The 26,895-nt window shown below is 42.7% G+C and overlaps 1 protein-coding gene and 1 non-coding gene across 2 annotated transcripts in view; one reads left to right on the top strand and one right to left on the bottom strand.

Annotated features, from left to right (window-relative positions):
- Nucleotides 1-3,915: 3,915 nt before the first annotated feature.
- TBPL2 (TATA-box binding protein like 2) overlaps nt 3,916-26,895 on the top strand; it is a 42,035-nt gene continuing 19,055 nt past the window's right edge. The window contains exons 1-6 of the mRNA XM_069597517.1: nt 3,916-4,011; nt 14,109-14,369; nt 17,418-17,875; nt 18,736-18,823; nt 20,822-20,913; nt 24,168-24,335. Coding sequence (XP_069453618.1) covers nt 3,916-4,011; nt 14,109-14,369; nt 17,418-17,875; nt 18,736-18,823; nt 20,822-20,913; nt 24,168-24,335 — 1,163 coding nt within the window. The remainder of the gene's footprint in view (nt 4,012-14,108; nt 14,370-17,417; nt 17,876-18,735; nt 18,824-20,821; nt 20,914-24,167; nt 24,336-26,895) is intronic.
- TRNAS-GCU (transfer RNA serine (anticodon GCU)) lies at nt 16,022-16,103 on the bottom strand. Its single transcript has one exon. It is a non-coding gene; the product is annotated as a tRNA-Ser (tRNA).

The raw sequence follows: 26,895 nt of genomic DNA, 5'->3' as shown, positions 1-26,895 counted from the left end.
CAACTGTTAGTGAACAGAAATAGAAGTAATCACCAGAAAATACAACTCCCTTCATATTGCCTCCCAGTGGTGGCAAACTGGTTTCCTCACCCCCAGCTTCTCTAATGGACTTAATAATGGCAGCCTGAGTCAGCTTTGTAGAGGACTCCGAAGCCATGTCCTTGCTCAGCAGGAAAGAATGCCATGCTTATCAGTATGTGTTTCAGTAGAAGGGAAATGAGCTGCCCTCCCCGGCCTAAGATACACAACCTATTCTCCCTATCATTTCTGGGTTTGTTTGTTTGTTTGTTTCCTTCTCTTTTTGTGCAAGAGGCATCATTTTTTCAATGCACCCAGAAATAAAATAAATTTTAAAAGGCTAATCTGCTAAAATACTTAGAACAACAAATAATTTTATTTTATGTACTGACGGAAGGGGAAAAAAAGGTTTCTGTCAGAGTTGATTACAGAATTTCTCCTTCAGCAGAGAACTATCTTTGTTAAAAAAAATCTTAAAGTGGATTTTTTGGTTATTAGGATGGCCCTCTTGATCACATCTATATGGTTTGTAGAGAGCGGAAAATAGTTTAACTGTTTTACATCAGAAACACACATTTTTGGAGTTGTTGAAGCAAAGAGAAGTCCAAGAAGAGGGTAAGATGGGGTCCAGCAACATGGCAGGAGGCCAAGGGAAAGAGAGGACCACAGGAATTTCCCCAAAGTACACAATGGCTTAGGGACTTTAAAAAACTAAGAAGGGTAAGTATTCATTTGCAAGTGTTTTGCCCTTATATTCTGTAAGGTAATACTCCTAACCCTAATATACATAATATGCACGTAGACACACACACACTCCTCTCTGTTATGGGTTGAATTATATCCTCCCAAAATGTAAATGTTGGAGTCCTAACACCCCCACACCCTGTACCTCAGAATGTGACTTTGGAAACAGGACTTGCAGATGTAATTAAGATGAGGTCATACTGGAGAAGGGTGGGCCCCTGATCCAGTGGGACTAGTGTCTTTATAAAAACACCACACTGCAACCTAAGGAAGCGTCGGAAACTGGGAGAGAGGCCCGCAGTTATCCTTCCCTAGTATCTTCTGAGCCGACATACAGTCCCACTGCCATCTGGATTTCAGAGTTTTAGCTTTTAGAACCGTGGGACAATAAATTCTTGTTGTTTTAAGCCACTCAGTTTATATTACTTTGTAACAACAGCCCTAGGAAACACACACACACACATACACAGGCATGCACTCCATTGCCCAAATCGTTGGTAAACTCTGCAGCACTCACAGCCAGGAACAAGGGCACTCTGGGCTCTGAGGGTTTGTAAGGAGTCCAGTAAGTAGGCAGTATATGCAAAAGGAACAGGGCATACAGGAGGCAGAAAGTAGAGTGGAGACCAAGAAAGCAGAGGAAACAGAGAGAAGGGGCAGAGGGAACACAGGCTTCTTCCGTTTGTGCTGCCAGAAAGAATTTTCAGAGCCACTGGGAAAGTATCTGAGCTACTTACTGCATACGGATGAAGATGTGAGACATTTTTTACTAAATCATAAAAGACCAAATGAGCTCAGTAAGCTGGGGAAGTTAGAAACAGCTAGTGGCTGACATCTGGCTCACCCAACTAATGATGTCAAGAGGAAATCTCTGGTTCACTGGCAGTGAGCAATTGAAGGAAACCGGCTCACCGCGCCAACCCTGAAAAAAAAGCAATCCTTGCAACAATCCAGGTTGCTCTGACCTTGGCCTAATGCTCCTGATTCCCTGTGCAGAGCTAATGAGTTTGCTGCTTTGTGGCTTTTAGAGGTAAGGGAAGAGATGAGCTTGGTCTAATGCCTGCTGACTCATAAGACACAGAGGCCCTGGCCTGCCTCTGATGCGACGTGTGTACCTGAATCCGCACTGATTTCTATTTCCTCTCCAGGAAACAGAGGTTGCTAAGGACAGCCAGTTATGCATCCAGAAACGAGACCCAAGAACCCTGTCTCTGCCACCAGGGAAGACAGTGGAAAGAAGGAAAGGTCAGGTACATTTCCTCCTAGCCCTCCCCTTTCAGCTCCTCTACAAGCAAGCCGTCAGAGCTACTGCTGTTTCCTACTAAGTAGGGGCTATGCCAACCAGAGGCAGGCTTAATGAAAGGCTGCTTATGCTACATGGGGCATTAACTGGGTGTAGAAGTGAATCCACACCCTTCTGCTCCTTAAGCAGTGTGCAATCCAGAGTCAGTGTAAACAATGAAATAGAGGACAGGGTCAAATGAAATACAGGCCAGGTGGAGCTAAAGTGATATGGTACAGATACTCTGAAGAAAAACTGTCTTAGCTGTGTCCCGGGAGATCAAGAAGAGCTCCACACAGAAGGTGACAGCTGAAGTCTAGGAAAAATTTCCAGGGACACACAATCCAGAAATGGTATTCTTGGCTGAGAGAATCATAGGAGCGGTGATAATGCATTTTTACAGGCTAGAAGTATAGTGTTTTGTTTTTCCCTAAAACAAAAATTCCATGCTCAGGAATTTGCACTGTATTCTCTACATGGTGGAGAAAGCAATGCAGATTGTGCAAGGTAGTCTATGTTCTAGAAATGCAGGTGCAACTTATGGACTCAATCATATGAATGCCCTGGTTGTATGCCCCTCATTCTTCCAGGCACCATGGTGCCATAAGGAAGACTAACCACACTCACTCTCAGAGGCTACAATCCATTAAAGAGATAATGCACAGATCCAGAGTTAGAAAGAGAGCTGGGGAGGAGCACCATGGAAGCAAACTGGCCTCAGGAATCCAGAAAGGTAAAGCTGATCAGATAGTGCTTAATGGAGGGTGTGAGCTGGGACTGAGCCAAGAGCAAAGTGTAGGATTGGAATTGCAGAAAGAAGGGAGAAGCACTTTGTGGGATTGAGCAAGAGGAAGGTGGGACAAAACAGCTTATACAAAGGCTGTTAGTATAGTGGACTTGAGGATATTTGCTAGGGTTTGGAAACCATGAACAGAGGCCCTGGCATCACAGGTTTTGTAAGCAGTACTGCTGTGACACTACCAAAACCATTCGTTTCCCCAAACCAATGCAGAGACACAGGCTACATAAAAGAACACTTTGTATTCACTCTTTCCAAGATATCAATACAACCAAACCTAGCAATGCGACCAGAAAACTGAAAACTGCAACCCGATGCTGAAACACTTTTGTTCTTTTGTGAAACAGCACAAATTCATCAGCCTAGAAAGTCCTCAAACCTTCTGGAAGCTGCTGTCCAGGAAATGCTAGGTCAGTGCCTAGGCTCTAGGAGGTACCATGGGAGAAATGATCTTACAAAATCATGGCACAAAATTTAAAAAACCAGGACATACCAGCCAAATCCTGCACATATGCCGAAAACTGAATTCTACCATTTTAGTAGCATTGACCACAAATGATCTCTTATGTAGGAGGCAGTGTGGTCTCTGGGCAAGTCCCAAAGTTGAATCCTGGCAGCACCACTCACCATATGACCTAAGCGCTTTGAGCTTCTATTTCCTCATCTGTAAAATGATAATAGCACCTGCCTCATACTTCTGACACAAAGATGAAATGAGATAACATACGCAAAGCACCTCACAAGATAACTGGCATTGAGTCAGCCCTGGGTAAATTCTGGTTCCCTTTCTTTTTCTCCCATTGGTCTCACACTATTTATAAAACCAGATCAAGAGGGTCAGCATGATTGGGGAAAACTAACCGAAGGAATATGATGTTAATAAGGCTTGAAGACTCAGACCACATTGAAGGTCTCCGAGGCATGGCCAGCGTCCAACCTCTGAAAAGGCTCTGGGATTTGCACCTATTCCAGACGTCAGGGCTTGATCCATGCCGTCTCTCCATCACACACTGCATCAAATGTTAAGACAGGATCTATTACAGAATGCTGGAATAAGGTCAGCATAGCAGGAATGAGGCCCTGCTCCCAGTTCAGGCAGGATGGGAGCCAGGACGAGGTGACCAAGGGTGCTGAAACAGCTTCCGAAGCTTCCAGAGGTCCAGCTCACGTAGGAGGAGCAGGGGGAGATCTTAGTCAAAGAAGCAGTCCCAAGATTCAGAAAAAGTCCCCAACCTAGAGTGCAGCTTGACTACCAGAAGACCAGAACAAGTTCATAATCTGACTTGACAGGCAGCCAAAAGACTTGAGGTAGCTCATTTAACATGTGAGTGTGATGCAGGTCAGAAGACAAAGGCGCATAAGCAAGAGCAGGTAAAATACGGATCAAGCTACTTAGCAAGCCAGGCTGAGATCTACCCATTGCCAAGTCTCTCGAATTCCCACAAGATACCTTCCTCTGTCCCTTTTCTTCCTTCCAATCCCTTTGCCTTGTTTCAGGCCCCTATTACCTCTTGTGCTTCCCTAGCGGTTCAGCAGTAAAGAACCTACCCGCCAATGCAGATATGTGGGTTTGATCCCTGGGTCTGGAAGATCCCTTGCAGGAGGCTATGGCAATTCACTCCAGTATTCTTACCTGGAAATTTCCATGGACAGAGGAGCCTGGAGGGCTACAGTTGCAAACAGCTGGACATGACTGAAGTAACTGTATACATACGTATTATCTCTTGCTTTTAGGTGGTAGTGATAAAGAAATCGCCTACCAATGAGAAGATGCAAAGAGATGTGGGTTCGATCCCTGAGTTGGGAAGATCCCCTGGAAAAGGAAATGGCAACCCACTCCAGGATTCTTGCCTGGAAAATTCCATGTACAGAGGAGCCTGGAGGGCTACCCTGCGTGGGTCGCAAAACACACTTACACATCACCTCTTGCCAGCTCAGGGATACCTTAATTTTCTAATTAATTTTCCTCATTGCTCAGCAAATAAAATCTAGATTTCTTAACCTGAAATTCACCAGCCTCCATCATATGATATGACCTCCATCTTCAACACCCTGTTCCCTTTCAGGATCTTTATGCTTCAACCAAACTGAAAGAGACACACACTCACATCTCTGTATTTTTCCACTTTAGTGTCTTAGCTTGAGCTGTTGTTTCCCAGCGATTCTCACATACCCTTTGTATTCATTTCCCAGGGCTGACACAATAAATTATCACAAACTGGGTGGCTTTAAACAAGAGAAATTTATTCTCTCACAATCCTGGAAGCCATGAGTCCAAAATCAAGGTGCTGGCAGGACTGGTTCTCTCACGGACAATCTGTTTCATCCTCTCTCCTAGTGTTTGCCAGCACCCCTGAATTAGGGCTGCCAATCTCTGTCTTCATCGCCTCATGGCCTTCTCCCTGTGTGTCAGGGTCTCCAATCTCCCCCTGCCTTTCTCTTAAAAGGGCACTTGTCACAGGAATTAGGGCCCCCCCAAAATCCAGGATGATCTCATCTCAAGCTCCTTATCTGGATTACACCTACAGTAACTCTTTTTCCAAATAGTCACATTCCCAGTTTGGAAGAGGATGTGTCTTTTTGGGGGCCACAATGCAACCCTCTGTGGGCTAAGTCGCTTCAGTCGTGTCCGACTCCATGACCCTATGGACTGCAGCCCACCAAGGTCCTCTGTCCATGGGGATTTTCCAGGCAAAAGTAATAGAGTGGGTTGCCAACCCTCCTCCAGGGAAGCTTTCCGACTGAGGGGTTGAACCAGCAGTGGGTTCTTTACCACTAGCACCACCTGGGAAGCCCATTCAACCCCTCTATGTTCTTCAATACTTCGCTTTAACGCTGCTTCCTCTGTGAAGAATGCCCTGATGGCAATACACAGGAAGTAATCCTTCCCTGTTACAAACTATCAGGACACTTAACTAAATCCTCCTTGGTGTTATTGCATGCTTGTATGCAGGATTCATTTTTGTGTGAGTTATTTCACAAAAAGTAACTTCCAAGTAACTCACACTAAGATGAGTCCTGCATACACGCATGCAATAACACCAAGAAGGATTTAGTTAAGTTGCAGGCAGATTCTTTACGTCTGAACCACCGGGGAAGTCCAAGAATACTGTAGTAGGTTGCCATTCTCTTCTCCAGGGGATGTTCCCAACTCATGGATCGAATCCAGGTATCCTGCATTACAGGCAGATTCTTTATCATCTTAGACACTAAGAAAGCCCCTTACTTTCACAGACCTCAGTTTCCTCATCTTTGAAATTGAGATGATAATTACGTTTTCTTATAGCACTGTTTTGATTCAAAACAAAACAAAACTTTTTTTAGTCACATGGCATGCAGGATCTTAGTTCCCCACCAGGGATGGAACCCATGCCCCTTGCAGTGAAAGCATGGAGTCTTAAACACTGGACCACTAGGGAAGTCCAAATAAAAAGACACTGAAGGGGCCTTAAAGCAGAGCCTGGAAACAGTAAAATATCAGTAAGTGTTATTATTATTATTATCTTTATTGTGGTAGATTTTATCATTTTCCCTAATTTTGAAAGTTCCTTCTCTCTGTATCCTCCATGGCATCTAAGATGTGTCTTGCACAGAGTAAAGAATATTGGGGGAAAATGACAGATAAGTTGCCTTGAAATAAAAAAGTCATCACAGAGACATATTTGGAAATGTTATGAAGGGGTGAGTGCTCTATCCAGCCCCTCATCAGCAGTGAAGTGCTCAGTTCAGTTCAGTCACTCAGTCGTGTCCGACTCTTTGCGACCCCATGAATCGCAGCACGCCAGGCCTCCCTGTCCATCACCAACTCCCGGAGTTCACTCAGACTCACGTCCATCGAGTCAGTGATGCCATCCAGCCATCTCATCCTCTGTCATCCCCTTCTCCTCCTGCTCCCAATCTCTCCCAGCATCAGAGTCTTTTCCAGTGAGTCAACTCTTCGCATGAGGTGGCCAAAGTACTGGACTTTCAGCTTTAGCATCATTCCCTCCAAAGAAATCCCAGGGTTGATCTCCTTCAGAATGGACTGGTTGGATCTCCTTGCAGTCCAAGGGCCTCTCAAGAGTCTTCTCCAACACCACAGTTCAAAAGCATCAATTCTTCGGCGCTCAGCCTTCTTCACAGTCCAACTCTCACAACCATACATGACACCACAGGAAAAATCATAGCCTTGACTAGACGGACCTTAGTCGGCAAAGTAATGTCTCTGCTTTTGAATATGCTATATAGGTTGATCATAGCTTTTCTTCCAAGGAGTAAACGCGCAAGTCTTCCCCAAAGGTGGGGAGTCTCTTCTTGGCCACTCCCAGGACCTTTCTGCCAGCAGCTACTCCCTTTGACTTACAAGAAGCACAACTGGGAGGTCTGTCACTCAGTGGCCCTTCTGAGTGAGCCAGCATGTCCAAGGAGAATCCATTTCATAAAGAACATCATCTGTGGATTTGTCATCATGGTAATTATATTTTATCATTCTCATTGTACCTCTTAGTATTGATGTGACTCTGAAATAGAAGGGAAGAAAGGGGGTGGGGAGAGGCTGGCTCCTGGTTTAAGGGAAAAGTGACTCAGTAGCCCTAAGCAGCCTCTTCAGAACTGGGTAGGTGTGCTGACTCACCTCCCAAAGGCTGCTCCCCTCAAGGGCCTCTCAGGAATGTGGAAACCTTCACTGCCCTGCTCGCTCTCTCTGCACACTATACTCTCCCCCTTGTGATCCCACGGGCTATTTCTAAAAGGTCAAGGCTCTTAAGAAATGGTTCTTTTCTTTTGTTTTAGAATACTCTAAAGTTTTCTAAAAGATGTTCACCATTAGATGTGAGGGTTGGCAGTCACTGCCACTTGGCTGCAGATAATATTCCTGGTAACCCTACCATCACTGACTGGGCACTTAGTAAGCACCAGGACCTGTGTTCTACTGATTATTGCTTGTAATCCTCACCACAAATCTAAGAGAAACCTGTGATTAGCTCCATTTCACAGGGGAGAAACTTCAGGCTTATAGATAGTAAATAACACCTGCAACCACAATCCTTGTGCATGATGAAACTAAGATTCCAACTGGATCTAACTGCCAAGTTCAGACTCTGAACCACCGAACACTACCACCTCCTAATATGTATCCACATAGTCCTCTCTTCCAAGCAGAGAACAAAAGCAATCTTCTTGCATTTCCCAGGTTAGAAATACCGAGGCAGACCCTTCACAGATGGGTAAACAGCTGCAGTCTCAGAAGTTTACCTGATTTCACATAAGAAATATAAACACATTTTAAGTTTCCTAAGAATGAGTATCAGAATTAAAATTTTAAATGTTAATTCTGGAGGCAGGAAAGATAGTGTTGGAGAGTCATTCCCAACTTGCCTCTAATTATACAATATGCAAGCACAGGCATGTGCAAAGATTCATATTTTAGCAAGGTGTGTACAAAGCATAGGTGAAAGAGAAGACAGGAGCGGAAACCCTTATACATATTTTGCCAAGCAGATGCCGGAAAACCTGATCTGCTGTGCCCGGTAGGGCAGGTAGAGCAGACTTCTGGGATGAGGTTTCCCTGGATGCATTCAGTTCGGGAAATGATAAAGCAACTCCATCCTGCCCAGAATCAGTGCTGATTGATGCAGTTCTGTTTCCATGTAACAACTGCCAAAACTATGCTCATACATAACACTTGCTATCTACAGGCTTAAAAGTAATGTATTCTTTGTCGTAGAAACTCTCTAATGGTACATATCAGTTCAGTTCAGTTCAGTCGCTCAGTCGTGTCCAACTCTGTGACCCCATGAATCGCAGCACGCCAGGCCTCCCTGTCCATCACCAGCTCCCGGAGTTCACTCAGACTCACGTCCATCGAGTCCGTGAGGCTATCCAACCATCTTATCCTCTGTCATCCCCTTCTCCTCCTGCCCCCAATCCCTCCCAGCATCAGAGGCTTTTCCAATGAGTCAACTCTTCGCATGAGGCGGCCAAAGTACTGGAGCTTCAGCTTTAGCATCATTCCTTCCAAAGAAATTCCAGTGTTGATCTCCTTCAGAATGGACTGGTTGGATCTCCTAATGAGGATGAATCAAAAAGAGAAGAGAACTTGTGAAATTTTAACTTTTTCATTTTACAAGAAATTGAGCCATTTTCTGCAAAAATTAAAACACACAAGTCTTCTTTTCATGCGGAGCCCAGTGTGACCTGAGAAGGAAAGCACTGGCATTATCAGGGAAGCACTGTGGAGTGGTTACCATGCAAAATTTGCCATGGACTGAGAGCGGGGAGCCAAGGCTGTGGTTACTAAGAAGGTTATCTGTGACTTTGCTTCAGAGCCTCCTCGATTAAGTCCTAACCCAGGCTCTTTCCCAGATGCTGACTCTTATGCTCCAAATCCACTGAAAAGGGAAAGGATGAGTTATTGCAGGATATTTTTATTTCAAATAATCACTGAAAGGAAGGGAATTCATCAAATTTTGATCTGCACAAGACCTTCAAGCAGTGCTCAAATCCACCTACCTATTCTTGTGTATAAAATCCCTGTCAGGAGAACTGATAGTTCAATGCGGAGATTCATCACAATGAATGTCCAGGGCTCCCGAAAGAAAGAGAAGGCTACACCTAGCAAAGCTGGCACCAGATTAAAGAACGTTCTCTCCTAACATGGCCTCAAGAAACCTAATGACCTCGCAAACTCTCGTTTCTCAGCTTATTCCTAGGCAGCAAAATTGCCCCTCACTTATGCACCTATCAAGGTGGTAAGAACGTAGATTACTCTAAAGCACTTACAGTTGCTTTCAGCACTAAAAAGATTGAATCCACTTGTATAATTATGTAAAAATACATTTGCACTGATTGGTACAGTGACAAATCCTAATTCTTCTTTTTTAGCCATACCCTGCAGTTTGCAGGATCTTAGTTCCCTGACCAGGGACTGAACCTGCACCCTTGCCGCTGGCAGTGAAAGCTTGAAGTCCTAACCACTGGATGGCCAGGGAATTCCCTAATTCTAGTTATCAGTATTTTTGGAAGTACCCTCTGGTCTTCTGAGCACAGAGTAATATTCACTTTTTATTTTAACATCTAGGGGTGCAAGGACTCCTTTGTATTGTCTCCAAAAGCTGTTTGCTCCCCAAACAAGGAGTTCCTTTCTGGAGAGGAAAGAGCACCCTCTAGGAAACACCTAGAAACGGTGTTTCCTAAAGTTTCATCAACAGCGAAATTCCATCTCCATTCTGCAGCAAGCAGTGTGATTGCCTTTTAGCAGCTAAGGCCCAGCACCTACGCCCTACAAGCTTTTCAAGGGCCAATAAAATTGTTTGAGAGCTGAGAAAAATCCATTGGCTCCAAAGTCTTTTAAATTCAAAATTGAAACATTGGATCAAATGTTTACAAAATGTGACATATCAACTAACCACAGCAACTCAGCTATTAAATAGTTTCATATAAATTACATTTAATGTGAGATGTGGGTTCTTTTTAATATTTTCTATGATGAGGAGCAACCTCTTAAAGAGTAAAAAGCCTATTTTTCAGAGTTGACCTCTCAAAGAGTCTTCATGATCATTGACATGGTCCATCTAAGTCTTGATGTTACTCTCCTTTTTTTTCCTTAATATGTATATTTTATCGAAGTATAGTTGACTTACAATGTTTCAGGTTTGGCATTACTCTCTTAAAGACATTACAAACAATATTTCATGCAAAGTGCTTGGTAAAAGTTCACACATACTCCCATACAACTCATTTCATTTTTACAATAGTAAATTATGAAATAATGAATTAAAATGCTTGGATACAGTGGGGCTTTTGTACCCCCCATTTTTTTGTCAAAGTAAAAAATATTACAAATTCTGAACTATAAAACAGACAAAAAATCTTCAGAATCAAAACAGATTAACAAGCACAGTGCATATGAAAGCAAACTAATCTGAAATGTAGACTTTGATCTGTAGACTTTGTAGACTACATCTGTAGACTTTGATGGGGGAACAATACATAGCACGTGGCTTTGGAGTTAGAATTCTGAATGGAGCTGAGTGACCTGGGACAAGTTACTTAACCTCTCTGTGCTTCAGTGTCCTCAACTGTAAAATGATAAGAGTATTAGGTAAAGAATCACCTGCAATGCAGGAGACCTGGGTTCATTCCCTAGGTCAGGAAGATCCCCGGGAGAAGGGAATGGCTACCCACTCCAGCATTCTTCCCTGGAGAACTCCATGGACAGAGGAGCCTGTCAGGCTACAGTCCATGAAGTCACAGAGTCTGATACAACTGAGCAAACACGTTCACTTTACCTCACAGAGTTATTGTGATGTTTAAGTGAGTTCATAGATAGGAAATATTTAGAATATAGCTTGGCCCATCATAAGAGGTGAACAAATGCCAGCTATCAGTTATCATTTACCAAAACCATACCGATCTTTGATTCTCAGAAATAAAACAATTTAAGATTTTGAATAAATTAACTCTTACGAAAGCTGAAAACATCTACAAAACCAGTTATTCATCTTTTATTTTGAAACTCTTTATTTGCAAATAACTTCAAACTCAGAATTATTAACATTTTATTCATTCAACTTATCATTTGTCCAGCAGATCACTGCAAATCTGTGTCCCTACTTCTTATTCACAACTTATGATGTATGTGTTTTCTATTTCTGCATAACAAACCACAAGTTTGGTGGTTCAAAACCATACCTTTTTATAAGATCACAGTTGTACAGGTCAGAAGTCTGAGCACAGCATGACTGGACTCTCTGCTCAGAGCTTACGTGACTGAAATGAAGGTCATGGCTAGGCTGAGTTTCTTTCAGGGACTCCTTTCTGTGTTGCCAGCCAAATTTAGATCCTTACAGCTGTAGGACTGAGGTCTCCATTTCTTTGCTGGTGTCAAGTGTGGGCCACTCTCAGCTACTCCGAGTCACCCATCCTCTCTGCAACATGACCCCATCCATCTCCAAAGCAGCAGTGGAGAATCTCCCTCATGGCAATTCTTTCTCAAGTTTTGAATCTTTCTCCCAAGAAAGGGCCTGGTTCCTTGTCAGGCCTCGCCTGATGAGTTGATTAGGTCAGGCTCACTCAGGATAATGTGTCTCTCTTTCTTAAAGTTAACTGGTTTGGGACCTTAATTAAACCTGCAAAATACCTTTACAGCAGCACCTAGATTATTGTTTGAATAACTGGGAGAAGGTGGAAATTTGGGGGACCATCTCAGGATTCCACATATGATGAGATACTTTATAAGCATATATTTTAGCCTGCTAGGGCTGTCACAGCAAACTATCACAGAAAGAATGGCTTAAAGAAAAAAAAATTATTTTTTTTACAGTTCTGGAGGCTGAAAGTCCAAGATCAAGGAGTCAGAAGGTCTGGTTTCTCCTGAGGCCCTTCTCCTTGGCTTGAAGATGGCCACCTTCCTACTGTGTCCTCACAGTCTGATGTCTCTTTCTTCTTACAAGGACACAAGTTACCCAGATTAGGTTTCTAGCATATGAACTGGGGGGGAGGGGCGAGACACAATTTGGTCCTTATCTGTCTAATAGCAAAACTAAGAGCTAATATTTGAGTTACTAAACAGGTATTATGCTAAACATTTTTGATGAGTTATCTTATTAAATATAAATCATTAAATAATTCATCAGTATAACTATTATATAAAATCCCAGCTTTGTCAAAATATATCCTATATTTTCAATTAGAAATTGTATGTGATTTTTAGACCTGATTCTTAGAGTTCTCTGTCTCTACTATGCTCCATTCTGAGGACAGATTTTCATTCACTGATCAAATTTTACTGATTATCTATGAGCTTGCTTCAAAGGCACAAAGATGAATAATTAACAATCCTCCTCTCAGAGAGCATAGGCTAGAATGGGGACATGCATGTCTCCATTTTGAAATATCTCATATTAAGAGTATCAATTGTATTTATAGAACCATTCTGCACATGTAAGTTCTTATGAAAGCTGAGGCACCAAAAATTAAATTTCAAGAAAGAGGAAAATCTTCTGGTTATTTGGTTTTACATTACCTTCCTGAACTGCATCAACCCTAACTGTGGACTTCCCAGGTGGCACTAATGGTAAAGAACCAGCCTGCTAATGCAGGAGGTATAAGAGACATGAGTTCAATCCCTGGGTGGGGAAGATACCCTGGAGAAGGAAATGGCAACCCATGCCAGTATTCTTGCCTGGAGAATTCCATAGACAGAGGAGCCTCGCGGGCTACAGTTCATGGGGTTGTAAACAGTCAGACACGACTGCAGAGATTTAGCACAGCACAACCCTAAGTGCAGCAACACATTCTTTTATACGTGGCTTTAGACTGAATTGTCTGAGATTGGAAAAAAGCCAGCTGGAATTTGAAAGTGAGAAGTGATTATAACATAAAAGTCCAACACCTGACTGGGTAAAATGCCTAAAATTCCACTCACTTTACTCAAGAAAAAAAAATTCTATTAAAAAATTTTTTTTCTCACTGCCCAACGCATTTCATGATGCTAACAATGAACTCCAAAAATCACTGCAGATGGTGACTGCAGCCGTGAAATTAAAAGACTCTTGCTCCTTGGAAGAAAAGCTATGACAAACCTAGACAGTGTGTTAAAAAGCAGAGACATCACTTTGCTGACAAAGGTTCGTATAGTCAAAGCTATGGTTTTTCCAGTAGTCACGTACAGATGTGAGAGTTGGACCATAAAGAAGACTGAGTGACAAAGAATTGATGCTTTCCAATTGTGGTGCTGGAGGAGATTTTTTGAGAGTCCCTTGGACTTCAAGAAGATCAAACCAGTTAATCCTAAAGGAAATCAACTCTGAATATTCCATGGAGAGACTGATGCTGAAGCTCCAATACTTTGGCCACCTGATACAAAGAACTGACTCATTGGAAAAGACCCTGATGCTGGGAAAGATTGAGGGTAGGAGAAAAAGTGGGGGAGACAGAGGATGAGATGGTTGGATGGCATCACCCACTCAATGGACATGCGTTTGAGTAAACTCTGGGAGATTGTGAAGGACAGAGAAGCCTGGCGTGCTGTAGTCCATGGGCTCCTAAAGAGTCGGACATGACTTAGTGACTGAACAACAGAGACCTTTTCTCCTGCAAAAGGTAAGGGCAGCATTTGCAGGTGGAAGGAACTCTCCAGATTGGCAGGCCGCGTTGCCTCTCAGCTGTGGGCCGAGTGCAGCGATTGCACTCAGGCGAAAACAGTCTTCCTGCCCCAGCCCTCCTTCCCCAGCAAGGTAAGGGACTCATGGGCCGGGTGCTGAGTTCTGCAACCGTTCCCTCCAGCCGTCTGCGGGACTGGGGGGACCGGGCGAGGCCCCCTGCCCGGCCCTTGGTCCGCGGCTCCCAGCCCTGGCCCAGGCCCCGCCTCTCCACGAGCAGCAGCCAATAAATGGCTTCTGCGCCCCACACGCCTGGCCAGCTCAGCCGCAGCTCCATACGCGCTGGCTCTTCCCCCCATTACCAACCTTTCAGCTCCCAACAGTGAGCCCTCCACCCATGGAGGAGACGTACCTGGAGCTCTACTTGGACCAGTGCTCCGCCCAGGTGAGCCTGGAAGCCGCCGCCACTGTCCCAGAGTCAGGGCCCACGTCCAGCGCACCCCGGAGTCCGCCTTCATTTTATCTCTAGTAAAACTTCTAGCGACCGTACGAGCTGGGCTTCATTATCTCCATCTTTCAGTTGAAAAACTAGAAGGTTCGAGAGATGAATTAACTTACTAAAGGTTGCTGGTCCAGTGTGAATACAAATTAGAGACACCTGAGGCGTCTTTCGACTTGTTGATTCTCACATTTTGAGGTTTTGCTTTTTAATCTGAGAACTGTAGAAAACAGAGGAAGGAGTCCCCAAAAAGAAAAACAAGGGACTTCCCTGTTGGTCCAGTGGTTAAGACTCTGAGTTTCCATTTTAGGGGCCTGGATTTCCATCACTGCTAAGGAAATTAAGATCATACATGTGGTGGAGCCAAAAACAAGTGAAAAAGCAAGAGAGCAACTTTCGGAGGGGGTGGTGGCAGTTGGGGGCTGCTTAAATAGACGAGTGATTAGCAGTGAAGTAGAAACTGTGAAGTCCCACAGCATTTAAAGGAGAGCCCAAGCTGGGAAGATTCCGTGAAAGATGAGTTAATGGCTCTGTAAAGACAGTTTAACAAAAAGTTTCTTCAAGTATAAGGCTATACTCTGTACACTTAGGGAATACTCTGTAAGCTTGTTCTCTAAGGTGTGTTCCTATAAGTGAACTCAGACAGGAGGCTTTCAGGGTTCCACTGACATAAAACATCCCTCTTTAATATCTTGTTGCCATTGCCTCAAGTTCCTTGTTGAAGTTCAGTTCTTTGGGTGGGAGTTTTGCCTTCTGCTAAAATGCCGTAATGGGAAAAAGGAGGGGAGTCACCGATGTTGCAGACATTAGTGCTTTAGCGTAAATTGGCTGATGGAATCTTTCCTAGCTAGAACAGAAGAGGCCCCGGAAATAATGGAGAGGGATCTGGGCCGCTGTCCCCACCTCACTCTCCCTAGGGCCCACCTGTGGGGTGGGGGTGGAGGGAGATGGGGCTAATAACATAATTCAAAATGAAATAAGGTCAAATCTTATTTTAAGAGAATAACTGCATTCTTCCAAATGTTTTTGTCTAACATTTAGTCACCGCTGCCATCTGCTGGACTTGTGGTAACAGCACCATCAATTGGATCTGAAAGTGAAAGAGTAAAAGTGAAAGTCGCTCAGTCCTGCTGACTCTTTGCAGACTCTTTGCGACCCCATGGCCTATACAGTCCATGGAATCCTCTAGGCCAGGATACTGGAGTGGGTAGCCTTCCCCTTCTCCAGAGGATCTTCCCAGCCCAGGGATCGAACCCAGGTCTCCCACATTGCAGGCAGATTCTTTACCAGCTGAGCCACAAGGGAAGCCCAAGAATACTGGAGTGGGTAGCCTATCCCTTCTCCGGGGGATCTTCACCCAGGAATTGAATCAGGGTTTCCTGCTTTGCAGGAGGATTCTTTACAACTGAGCTATCAGAAAGTGAAAGTGAAGTCGCTCAGTGGTGTCTGACTCTTTGCGACCCGTGGACTGTAGCCCACCAAGCTCCTCCGTCCATGGGATTCTCCAGGCAAGAATACTGGAGTGGGTTGCCACTTCCTTCTCCAGAGCTATCAGGGAAGCTCCATAAAATGCAAAGTGGGCCACAGAAGCCACAGGCCGACGAGGATGGGATTCGAACCCACGTGTGCAGAGCACAATGGATTAGCAGTCCATCGCCTTAACCACTCGGCCACCTCGTCCCAATAGGATCTACCCAGACTTGTTATGGGCTTCCCTGGTGGCTCAGATGGTAAAGAATCTGACTGTAATGCAGGAGCCCCAGGTTCCATCACTGGATTGAGAAGATCCCCTGGAGGAGGGCATGTCAATCCACTCCAGTATCCTTGCCTGGAGAATCCCATGGACAGAGGAGTCTGGTGATTCTCACAGAGCGGGACACGACTAAAGTGACTTAGTACACAGCACACACAGATATATATGTATATACTTCCCATGTGGCACAGTGGTAAAGAATATGAGTTCCATCTCCGGGTCAGGAAGATCCTCTGGAGTAGGAAATGGCAACCCATTCCAGTACTCTTGCCTGGAAAACTCTATGGACAGAAGAGCCTGGCGGGCTACAGTCCATAGGGTTACAAAGAGTTGGACACGACTGAGCACACACTTTTAGCCAGACATATTAGCTGAGATAACTTTGTCATGGAGAAGACACAGCACAAGGCATTCGTGACTGTTCAATTATTGGAAGTAAGATCTACTGATGGGTGAGGTTATCCTGCCAGCTAGTGGTCAAAATATAGAATCCAGGCGTGCAACTTGAGTGACGTGGGTGGTAATATGTACCAACAATTTTTTTCCATAACAAAGGCCATGAGTTTTATATTAGCTGTTTCTCTCAGTTGCACAGCTCATTCCCTCGGTTGATGATAATGGAAGTTGATTAGCTGTCCCTGGGCTGGAAATACAATACATTGATTTAAACTAGTCTTTCCATTTAAATTTCAATAACTTTCCCGCTATGCACATAAATGGAATGATTTCTTATCTCTCCTTTGACTAGAAGGAATAAAGATGAGTCCTTTGTGGAGGCTTGATTAGCACTCAAGGCTGTATCCTCAGCTTCCTTCACTTACTGCTCTTCTCTTTAAAATATGATTTTAAAACTCAAAAAAAAAAAACCTTCCAAGTCAACTGAAGTTTATAATCAACTTAGGGAGTACAGAAAAATCTGTACTTTTCAAAGTACAGATTTAGAGTTTGATTGTCAACTTACCTGAATTACAGAAGTGGATTTAGAGTAGCAACTTACTACAAATCTAACCAAAGAAAAATGTTTTTTGAAACCTGCTTTTTCTGTATTTTCCTGTTTTCATGAAGTGTGTTGTAACCCTAGAGTAGAACTTTAAGGAGACTTTGTGGAATGAGCAGGCTGTGAATATAAGCTATCTGAACGGCCTCCTCCTGATCACACTGCCTGCCAGCCAAGGTGGCATCCTTTGGGTGTGACATGATGTTCTGTGTGTTGTGTTTTATCTGTTTTGGGAACGGCCTAGGATGCCCCTACCCCACCCAGATCACCCCTGCTGAGCCCATCTGTGCCTTATGATGTGGACATGCTTACTTCATCAAATCCAGAGACTGCATTTAATCCCCAGCTTGAAGAAGTCACAGAAACATCTGGCAGTTTCTCAGCTGTGGATCTTAGCTTCTTACCAGATGAGCTCTCCCAAGAAAATAAAGACCAGACTGTCATTAGGAGCAAGCATGAAATTGAAGAAAACTGTAAAACGCAAAGTTGGCAAACTACGTTGCCCTTACCCAGCCAACTGGACACTGGCCTGGCCTTAAACAGCAGCAGTGGGTCAAGTTCCCATTCACATCTGCACCCTGCTGATGGTAACTCAGCCCAGCCCTCTCCTGAGAAACCACACTCCTTGCCTCTGGCGTCCATAACTCCTATGACACCAATGGCCCCTATTTCAGAATGTTCTGGAATTGTGCCTCAACTACAGTAAGTTGCTATTGTTTTAAATGAGTAATGCTTCAGAGTATAGATTTTGTATTCTTGACTGGGATCATAATAGTGTAGGGGAGAGAATTTCAGATCTCAGTATCCTTTGTTTTATCAGCTCTTAGTGGACTTGGTTTTAGACTATTTACCTGAAAAATGAAGCACCAACTCTTGATCTCCTAAGCAGGAGTTGAGGGTTAGTCTACATATTCCTGAAGGATTATATTGTTTACACCACTGCTGCTGCTAAGTCACTTCAGTTGTGTCCGACTCTGTGCAACCCCATAGATGGCAACCCACCAGGCTCCGCCATCTCTGGGATTCTCCAGGCAAGAACATTAGAGTGGGTTGCCATTTCCTTCTCCAATGCATGAAAGTGAAAGGTGAAAGTGAAGCCACTCAGTCGTGTCCAACTCCTTGCGACCCCATGGACTGCAGCCCACCAGTTTCCTCCATCCATGGGATTTTCCAGGCAAGAGTGCTGGAGTGGGTTGCCATTGCCTTCTATGATTGTTTACACTAAAGCACTTTAGTTGTTGTAAATTGTGGTTGGAGTTGGAATAACACAAAGGATAAAAAAAATGTAAAACTGAATTTGATTTGCAAGTTGATTTGATGTTGTGCTTTCTATTTTGAGGCATTTTGAAAAAGATCTAAAACTTAGTCACGAAATTTTAGAAAAAGCTATTTTAGTCCTTTAGGAGTTTTACAATATACTAAGAACTGTGTAACTATATATTTCACGTTTAGAATAATTCTCCCCCTAGGAAGTCACCTAAACCTATAAAATAAAGTAAATATTTTTTAATTATTTTTTACTTTTAAAATCTGGTATAACTTAGGTTGACTTATTTCTTTAGGAACATAGTTTCCACTGTAAACTTGGCCTGTAAATTGGATCTGAAGAAAATAGCTTTGCATGCAAAAAATGCAGAATATAACCCAAAGGTAAGATTTCTCAGTAATTTTTTCAATAATTAGGTTCTATTTAGATGTTCTTTCCTTCATAGGATTATGATATTGACTCATTCCTTTGTTAATATTTTTTAAAAAGAAAAAATGTTTGGTGGAAGACTTCTGGCAATTTGAAAGTTTAATTGCCTCATTCTCTGTTTTGAACTTTTAAAAATCTCATTTTCTGTGTTGAATACTTATTAAGCAGTTCTAAACATTAAGATCTTTTCCTTGTTATTCAGAAAAACCTTTCAGTGTGACTATTTTCAGCCTGACTATGGAAATGCTAACGTTCTTACAATGTCATCATATTCATGGAAATAATTTTTTCTAATTGTTTTCCCATTCAGCTGACACATGTATTTTTTCACTTATAGTTTCTCTTACCTGGGAAATCTCAATTGCATAAAGTGCAAATTTGAAGTGTATGATTCCAGCTTTAATAAAATCTATTTTATTAAATTCTATCTTATCTATTAAAATCAAAGTTTAATAAAATCTATTCTTTTCTGTGTCTTTCCAAGGCCAGGCATCCCATTTTCAGTGGTCTATTTACCTAGGATTTATTAATTCAATCAACATTAATGATTAGTTAAATTACTTAGTACAAAGATGAGTAAGACCTGGTGCCTACGGGGGAAAAGTTCACTGTCTTGGGTAGTGGAGGATTTAAGGAGTTAGATGAGAAAGGCCATATTAGTCAGAACCCAGAGGACCTTGCCAACATCAACTATTTATGGATAAAGTCTTTGTTTCCTATTGTGGTAGTGGTGCTATTGACATCTGAATTTTAATATTACCTGAATATTACCTAGTGAAACAAAGCTTTCCTATTTATCTTTTGTGTTGCTAGCTATGATGAGGACAGAAGCCCAGTGATGGCCTAGAATTTTTAAGGATGTAGCTATGATTGACTACACAATTGAGCAATCAACATCTTGAGCCTCAGCTGCCGTCCTCAGTTCTCCTCTCAATTTGATGCATAGGATTTGTCCATACTTAGACTTGACAGCCGGAGACGGCAATGGCACCCCACCCCAGGACTCTTGCCTGGGAAATCCCATGAACGGAGGAGCCTAGTAGGCTGCAGTCCATGGGGTCGCTAAGAGTCGGACACGACTGAGCAACTTCACTTTCACTTTTCCCTTTCATGCATTGGAGAAGGAAATGGCAACCCACTCCAGTGTTCTTGCCTGGAGAATCCCAGAGATGGGGGAGCCTGGTGGGCTGCTGTCTATGGGGTCGCACAGAGTCGGACACGACTGAAGCGGCTTAGCAGCAGCAGACTTGACAGCTGGAAAAATTCTGGTTTGGCATTTCAGATGTCTTAAGAATTTAACAAAATGAATATCAGGTGAGAGTGCCACCATTTTAGTAAACACCTGGAAAACATTAATAGGCCTTGATCAGTTGTGTGTAGTGCTGACTCAGGGTTCTTTCTACTGTCAGCACTTCAATGCAATAAGTCCTATAAAACTTTTAGCATAGGGTCTGAAACATAACAGATACTCAAATTTTAGCTTTACTATTATTCTTTTAGAATCGTGTACGTTTTAGAATCATGATCGTTTTGTTAACCTTAGGGTAGGAGAATAGACCCAGACATTTTTTAGTTTCCCACTAAATTTCAATTTATTCAACACTTTTCATGTCTAGCTCACCGTTGCAACTGGAATAATGCTAACCCTTCAGTTCAGTTCAGTTGCTCAATCATGTCCAACTCTTTGCAACCCCATGGACTGCAGCATGCCAGGCTTCCCTGTCCATCACCAACTCCCAGAGCTTATTCAAACTCATGTCCATCGAGTCGGTGATGCCTTCCAACCATCTCATCCTCTGTCACCCCTTCTCCTCTCTTCAATCTTTCCCAGCACCAGAGTTTTTTCCAGTGAGTCAGTTCTTCACATCAGGTGGCCAAAGTGTTGGAGTTTCAGCTTCAGCAGGTGTTAACCCCTCGTGGAGGTTAATTGTTCTTTTGGCTTCTGTCTTTAGAGGTTTGCAGCTGTCATAATGAGGATCCGAGAGCCCAGGACTACAGCCCTCATATTTAGCTCTGGGAAAATGGTCTGCACAGGAGCCAAAAGGTAAGAGGAGCCACCCTCCTCCAAAACCAGACAAACAATTCAGTACGTGAAACAAGGAAGGATGGTATTAATGTTCTAAAACACATAGTAGATGCAAAATACTTTGCTGAAGAGTTACATTCATGAAATGCGAAGTTAGGGGTTAAAAACATTCAGCCTCATAATACTGGCATATCCCACTTTACAGTCTCCCATAGTGAAGGGACAGAGAAGGCAGTGGCACCCCATTCCAGTAGTCTTGCCTGGAAAATCCCATGGGCGGAGGAGCCTAGCAGGCTGCAGTCCATGGGATCGCTAAGAGTCGGACATGACTGAGCAACTTCACTTTCACTTTTCACTTTCATGCATTGGAGAAGGAAATGGCAACCCACTCCAGTGTTCTTGCCTGGAGAATCCCAAGGACCGGGGAACCTGGCAGGCTGCCTTCTCTAGGGTCGCACAGAGTCAGACACGACTGAAGTGACTTAGTAGCATAGCGAAGGGCGCTTCACTAGGCTATTACAACTTGTTTCTAAGATATATTTAAAATGAGAAAAAGAAAAGCTATAGTAGTAGTAAAGCCTGTTATAAATCTGGGGAAGTAGTTCCTGTGTGTTTTCCTCATTGCAGGCAGATACATGGATAGGACTTTTCAAAGGAGGGCAATTAGACATTTCTTGACCACTAGCTTGAGCATTCACTCAGGAGGGATCTCTTAAAAGGCTTCTCTTTCCTGGCTCTCATGCCGAGGTAGCCTGTGCTGATGGAGATCTGTTCGCCATAAAGCTAGTAGGAGAGCCACTCTTCCCTCCAGGTGTTAGTAAATAAGGAGTAAATTGTCCTCCTGAAAGGGAACCAATTTTCTTCAATATACACTGAGTGTTAATATTCATCTTTATATTTGCCAAATTTATTGGCAAAAGTTACATTGTTTTAAATGTAATTTAAATTTTTATTTACTAGTGAGACTAACTTTTCATAAGGATATAAACTGTCTACTGTATCTTTTGCCCAATATTCTATGGATATATTTATCTTTTGGTATTTAAGTATTTTTGCCATTTTGGACTATAAGTATTTCTCCCATATTAATGTTAGTGATATTTTGGGGTTTTTTAAATATACAATTTTTGTGTGTATGGTTAGTCTATCCAATCTTTCTCTTTATGGCTTCAGTGTTTGGCTTCACGCTTAGGAAGGCATTCCCCAAGTGTAAGTATTGACCTCCATATGTTTTTCTTGTTTCTTTCAAGTCTTGCTTTGTATTGAAGAGAGGAAATTAATGTTTTGATTCACCTAGAGCCTTCTCTAGATGAAGGAAATGTTCTGTATCTGTGCTGTCCAGTGTGGTAGCCTCTTATCACATGTGGCTCATGAGAACTTGAAATATGGCTAATACCACAGAGAAATTGAAATTTTTATTTTGTTTTAAAATTAATACAAATTTAAATAGCCACATGTAACTGGTGGCCACCATTACCTGTGTCCAGGTAAGTTTCCGGACTTTCTCTTCTGTTGATCTGTGTATCCTCTCATCTAGAAATCTCCATTTTGAAGTCATTTTTGGACAACTCTGCAAAGATGTTCATTTCAGCATTGTTTAAAATGGGAGCAGAGGGAACAAATATCTAGGAAGATAGTTTTGATTCAATCAAAAAATAAAATTATTTAGCCACATATAGTATTATTAATAGACACATATTGAGGTTAAGTTTTGGATCGAGAGTTGTGAAAGTTTGGTTAGTATAAGGGATATCAGAATTATCTCCAAAAAAAGTATCCCAGTGTAGTTTCTTCAGTTGTAATAACCAGAGTTTGCTGAGTAAGGGATACCTGTGTTTGCACAGAAAAGTGAAGAGGGGCTAAACTTATCAGTGGTAATCACCACTGGTGTTGAAATTTCAAGGTTCTTAACCTAGTTTCAAGTGTTTGTACAAGAACATATATGTAAACTTTAACTGTTAGTTGTTTGAATGGGAATTTCTGTGTGATACAAGAAACTATAGGGCTATGAAAATTCTTGAAATTTGACTTTATAAAGGTTAGCACTGTAGGAAATGTAGTGGGTTAGTTAGGTGAAATATGTTTTTTAAGAATGGGAACCACTTATTTCACTTCTGCTATGGGGACATGGCCCTGCTAGGGACATTTCAGGAGTTGGAAATGGATGAAGAGAATCAGCATAGAGTGAGGTGATGTGAAAATTGGACTATGATGTGAGAGATCTAGAATAGAAAGAGACTCTACCAGTCTCTTTGGTCCAGGCAAGTAAATTCAATCTGGCTTTTCTTTAATGTGCTTTCTGATTTTCAACTTAAAGATAGGGATAAGCCATAACAGAGGGTAGAATTCGTAGGTTTTACTCACCAGGTGTTGTCCCTGTTTGGCAACCCCTGCTGCTCACTGTTTTCACTTTGGTGAAAGTAGTCACTTGGTAGTGACCATAGTGACCACTGACAAAGCCCCAAATCTCAGGATTTCACATTCTCTGCCATAGATTTAAGGACAGAGCTGGACAAATGGTTAGAAGAACATAGCCACAGAGTTGGGTGAATTTATGTCTTTCTCATTTTGAGCATGAGTTGAATGACAGTTGTATAAGAAAGCCTAAGCAAAACTGGACAGATTTTGAGGTATGACTCTTTTTATAAGTATATAAGTTGCCCCATAAAGATCCAAGTCCTGACATCCTACCTGTGCCACTCAGATGGCTCATATCTTACTTTTTCTCGTGTTGACTTTTTTTGTGTGCACATGTCCTTATTTTTGCTGCTGCTGTCCTCATCTAAATGGCACGTACTTTTAGACGACACGGATGGTTCTAAACCCTTAGCACCACAGTCACTGGCGGGCTTGTTACAACATAGATCGCTGGGCCCCACCCAGAGTGTCTGCACAGCTGAGGTGGGACCTAGGACTTGGCATTTCTAGCAAGTTCTCGGGTGATTCTACTGCTGCTGACCTGAAGACGCCTTTCGAGAACTGGTGTAAATTGTTAATTTTATCTAATAGCACTTAAAACAAGTAAAAGAAAAAAAGACACAAATCTGTTTATGATTCAACAACTGTCCATTGTACCAAACCCTTTTCTAGGTGCTAGGGACAGTAGTAGGGGAGGTGGGTCCTTCTCTTCAAAGTCTGCAGCTTCCTTGTATACAGTGAATGGTAAACATGGTACAAATGCTAAAAATAAAATCAGAGAAGTGTCTGAATATAGCCCAACTTGCCAGCAGTCGCAGTGATTAAGACATCTTTAATGTCTTGCCCCTCCCCAGCGAAGAACAGTCTCGACTTGCAGCGAGAAAATACGCTCGTGTGGTGCAGAAGCTGGGCTTTCCTGCCAGATTCCTCGATTTTACAATTCAAAACATGGTTGCAAGCTGTGATGTGAGATTTCCTATCAGTCTGGAAGGTTTGGTGCTAACCCATCAGCAGTTCAGTAGGTATGATTGTATAACTTCACTTTGAGTTTACCAAAATATTAAAATTCTATTTGGATTGCTTATATGTCTTTCAGAGAAAGTATACATTTTTTTTAAGCCACAATAAGTGAAAGGGTTAAGTTGCTATCCCTAAGTCCTCGTTGGTTACCATATGTGTCTAATCTTCTGAAACAGTGGTTCTCAAAACTAAATTGCATAGCAATCACCTGGACGGCTTATCAACACGCATTCCTGCCTGGGCTCTAGTCCCCAGAGATTCTGCTTGACTCTGCATTTCTAACAAGCTCACAGGTGATGCCATTGCAGCTGGCCAGAGTCCCACACATTGAGACTCACTAATGTATGTAGATTTCTAAAAAAAAAAAAAGTCACATCTGGCTGGGGGCGGTGGCAGGAAGAGAAAAGGTATGATACGGACTAGGTAAGTAGGAAGGGCTGACAGCCAGTGAAGGGAGAAAGGGCTGGAGAGAAGATTTTAAAATAATATTATAATGATAAAGAATGGCCATAGCATACTTTATGAAGGCAATCCTATCTAGTTTTTGTCCTGCGGAGTTTGTTCGAGGGTTTTCTTTCCCTGTGTGTGGCTGTAGCCCCCACCACAGCTTCTTTCATGGATTCATATTTCTTGGGGAGTATCTCTAGCCTGCTTGGCCTCTTCAAACGAAACTTCCCCACTCAACAGCAAGTGCTCCTCCTCCAGCTGCTTCTGTGCTTCTCACAGCCTGCTCAGGCCCTCAGAGAGTGGTGATGGAGGGTGACTGACAAGCACTAAATCCCACCACCCCTTAGGCCAGGGCACTTGAACTGGCTTAGAATCACAGATGCTCTTAAATTCTTGTGATCTAACTTGAACTGAAGTCCTTTCACTCTACTTTTCCTTCCCTTTGCCTTTAAGCAATCATTCTGCTTAATAATAGAGAGGGATCATAGAGATGTGTGTTCTTTAATGTTTGTTAACTCTCCATTGAGATATGACCTAAACAGAAGTTAAAAACTGCCTTGTTTTCCCCTAACTTTCAAAAAAAATTTGTTCATTCTGAGATTTAGCTTTTATGATACTCTTTAAGCAATATCTGGAGAAGGCGATGGCACCCCACTCCAGTACTCTTGCCTGGAAAATCCCATGGACAGAGGAGCCTGGAAGGCTGCAGTGCATGGGGTCACTGAGGGTCGGGCACGACTTCACTTTCACTTTTCACTTTCCTGCACTGGAGAAGGAAATGGCAACCCACTCCAGTGTTCTTGCCTGGAGAATCCCAGGGACGGGCGAGCCTGGTGGGCTGCCATCTATGGGGTCGCACAGAGTCAGACACGACTGAAAACACTTAGCAAGCAATATCTTGCTCTTGATTGTATTTTCATTTTTTCCTCTGCCTCAATTTTTTCAGCATATGTTTATTAAGTGCCTATGAGGTACCCTTTGAGTTCACTGAGAAGCACCCCATGCAAGATGTATTGCTTCTTTATGTGTCCTTTTCTTCCTTCAATCTTGGAATGCCTCATAGATTCATAGTAAAACCTTCATTTTTAAGAGTCTCTGAACACATACTCTATTAATCTTCCAGATCCTCAACCTTGGACCTCCTGTCGATCTTTCTCTGAGCCAGTGTTTAATGAACATGTAAAAGATGTCTGCCCAGTTTTGAGGTACATGTCTGTATTAGTCTTGGCATTCCCCTTTCTGGCCCTTTAGGGCTCTGAAATGATGTGTGCAGTTCCCCCAAATTTCATTTCTGTTTCACCAAGATTGTCTTCTTTGTAGGTCAGATTTAAATCTGGGGTGGGAGTGCCCCCTTGTCAGTTCTCCCTCTGAAAAATGAAATTGCAGAAGGGCAAGATGAGAATTTATCTGATGCTGTGCTTTTCGTCACTTGGAGTGGGTCCATCACTGTTTTTCCCTCCTCATAAGCCAGTTTTATGATCTCATTCATCTTTTTTAAAAATTTGGCCAGATACTCTCACAGATACCTCTTTCTAGTCTCATTTTTGCCTCCCCCAACATGCCCTCCATCCTTATCTTATGGATTACAACTTCAGTGTGTGTATTTGTGACATTTTGGCATTAAAACCTCTTTCTCAGCAGCTTTCTCTCTTTAAAATGAAGACTTAATTTAATTGCCTGTAGCCCTGTGGGGGAACCATGGCAACATATCACTTATGATTGTCAAGTCAAGTTTGCTTTATGTTAAAACCTCATTGAATTCCCCTGATTCTACAAATATGTATATCAGCATCTGATAATATGTATCTCACTTGTTACTGGGCATCTTCTCCATCAGTCTTTCTATGCCATAATTGTTTTCCATTTTCCCTGAGCAATTTTTTCCCCTTCCATTCAGTTTTTATTGGGTTGGCCCAAAAGTTTGTTCCATCTCATGGACAAATCCAAATGAAATTTTTAGCCAACCCAATAAATCAAAGTTATCTTAAATATTTCTTAAATGAGTAGAATCTAGGTGGCTGCTGTGTAGTAGATGCTATGGGGCCAGTGGCAATCAGTGCAGCCATGGGCCCTTGCCGTTATGGAACCACTATTTAAAAGGGAAAACAGAGAAAC

This window comes from Ovis canadensis, chromosome 7 (assembly GCF_042477335.2).
Source record: "Ovis canadensis isolate MfBH-ARS-UI-01 breed Bighorn chromosome 7, ARS-UI_OviCan_v2, whole genome shotgun sequence".
Lineage (NCBI taxonomy): Eukaryota > Metazoa > Chordata > Mammalia > Artiodactyla > Bovidae > Ovis > Ovis canadensis.
Note: the sequence above shows the minus strand (reverse complement) of the source record. Positions and strands in the feature narration are given on the sequence as shown.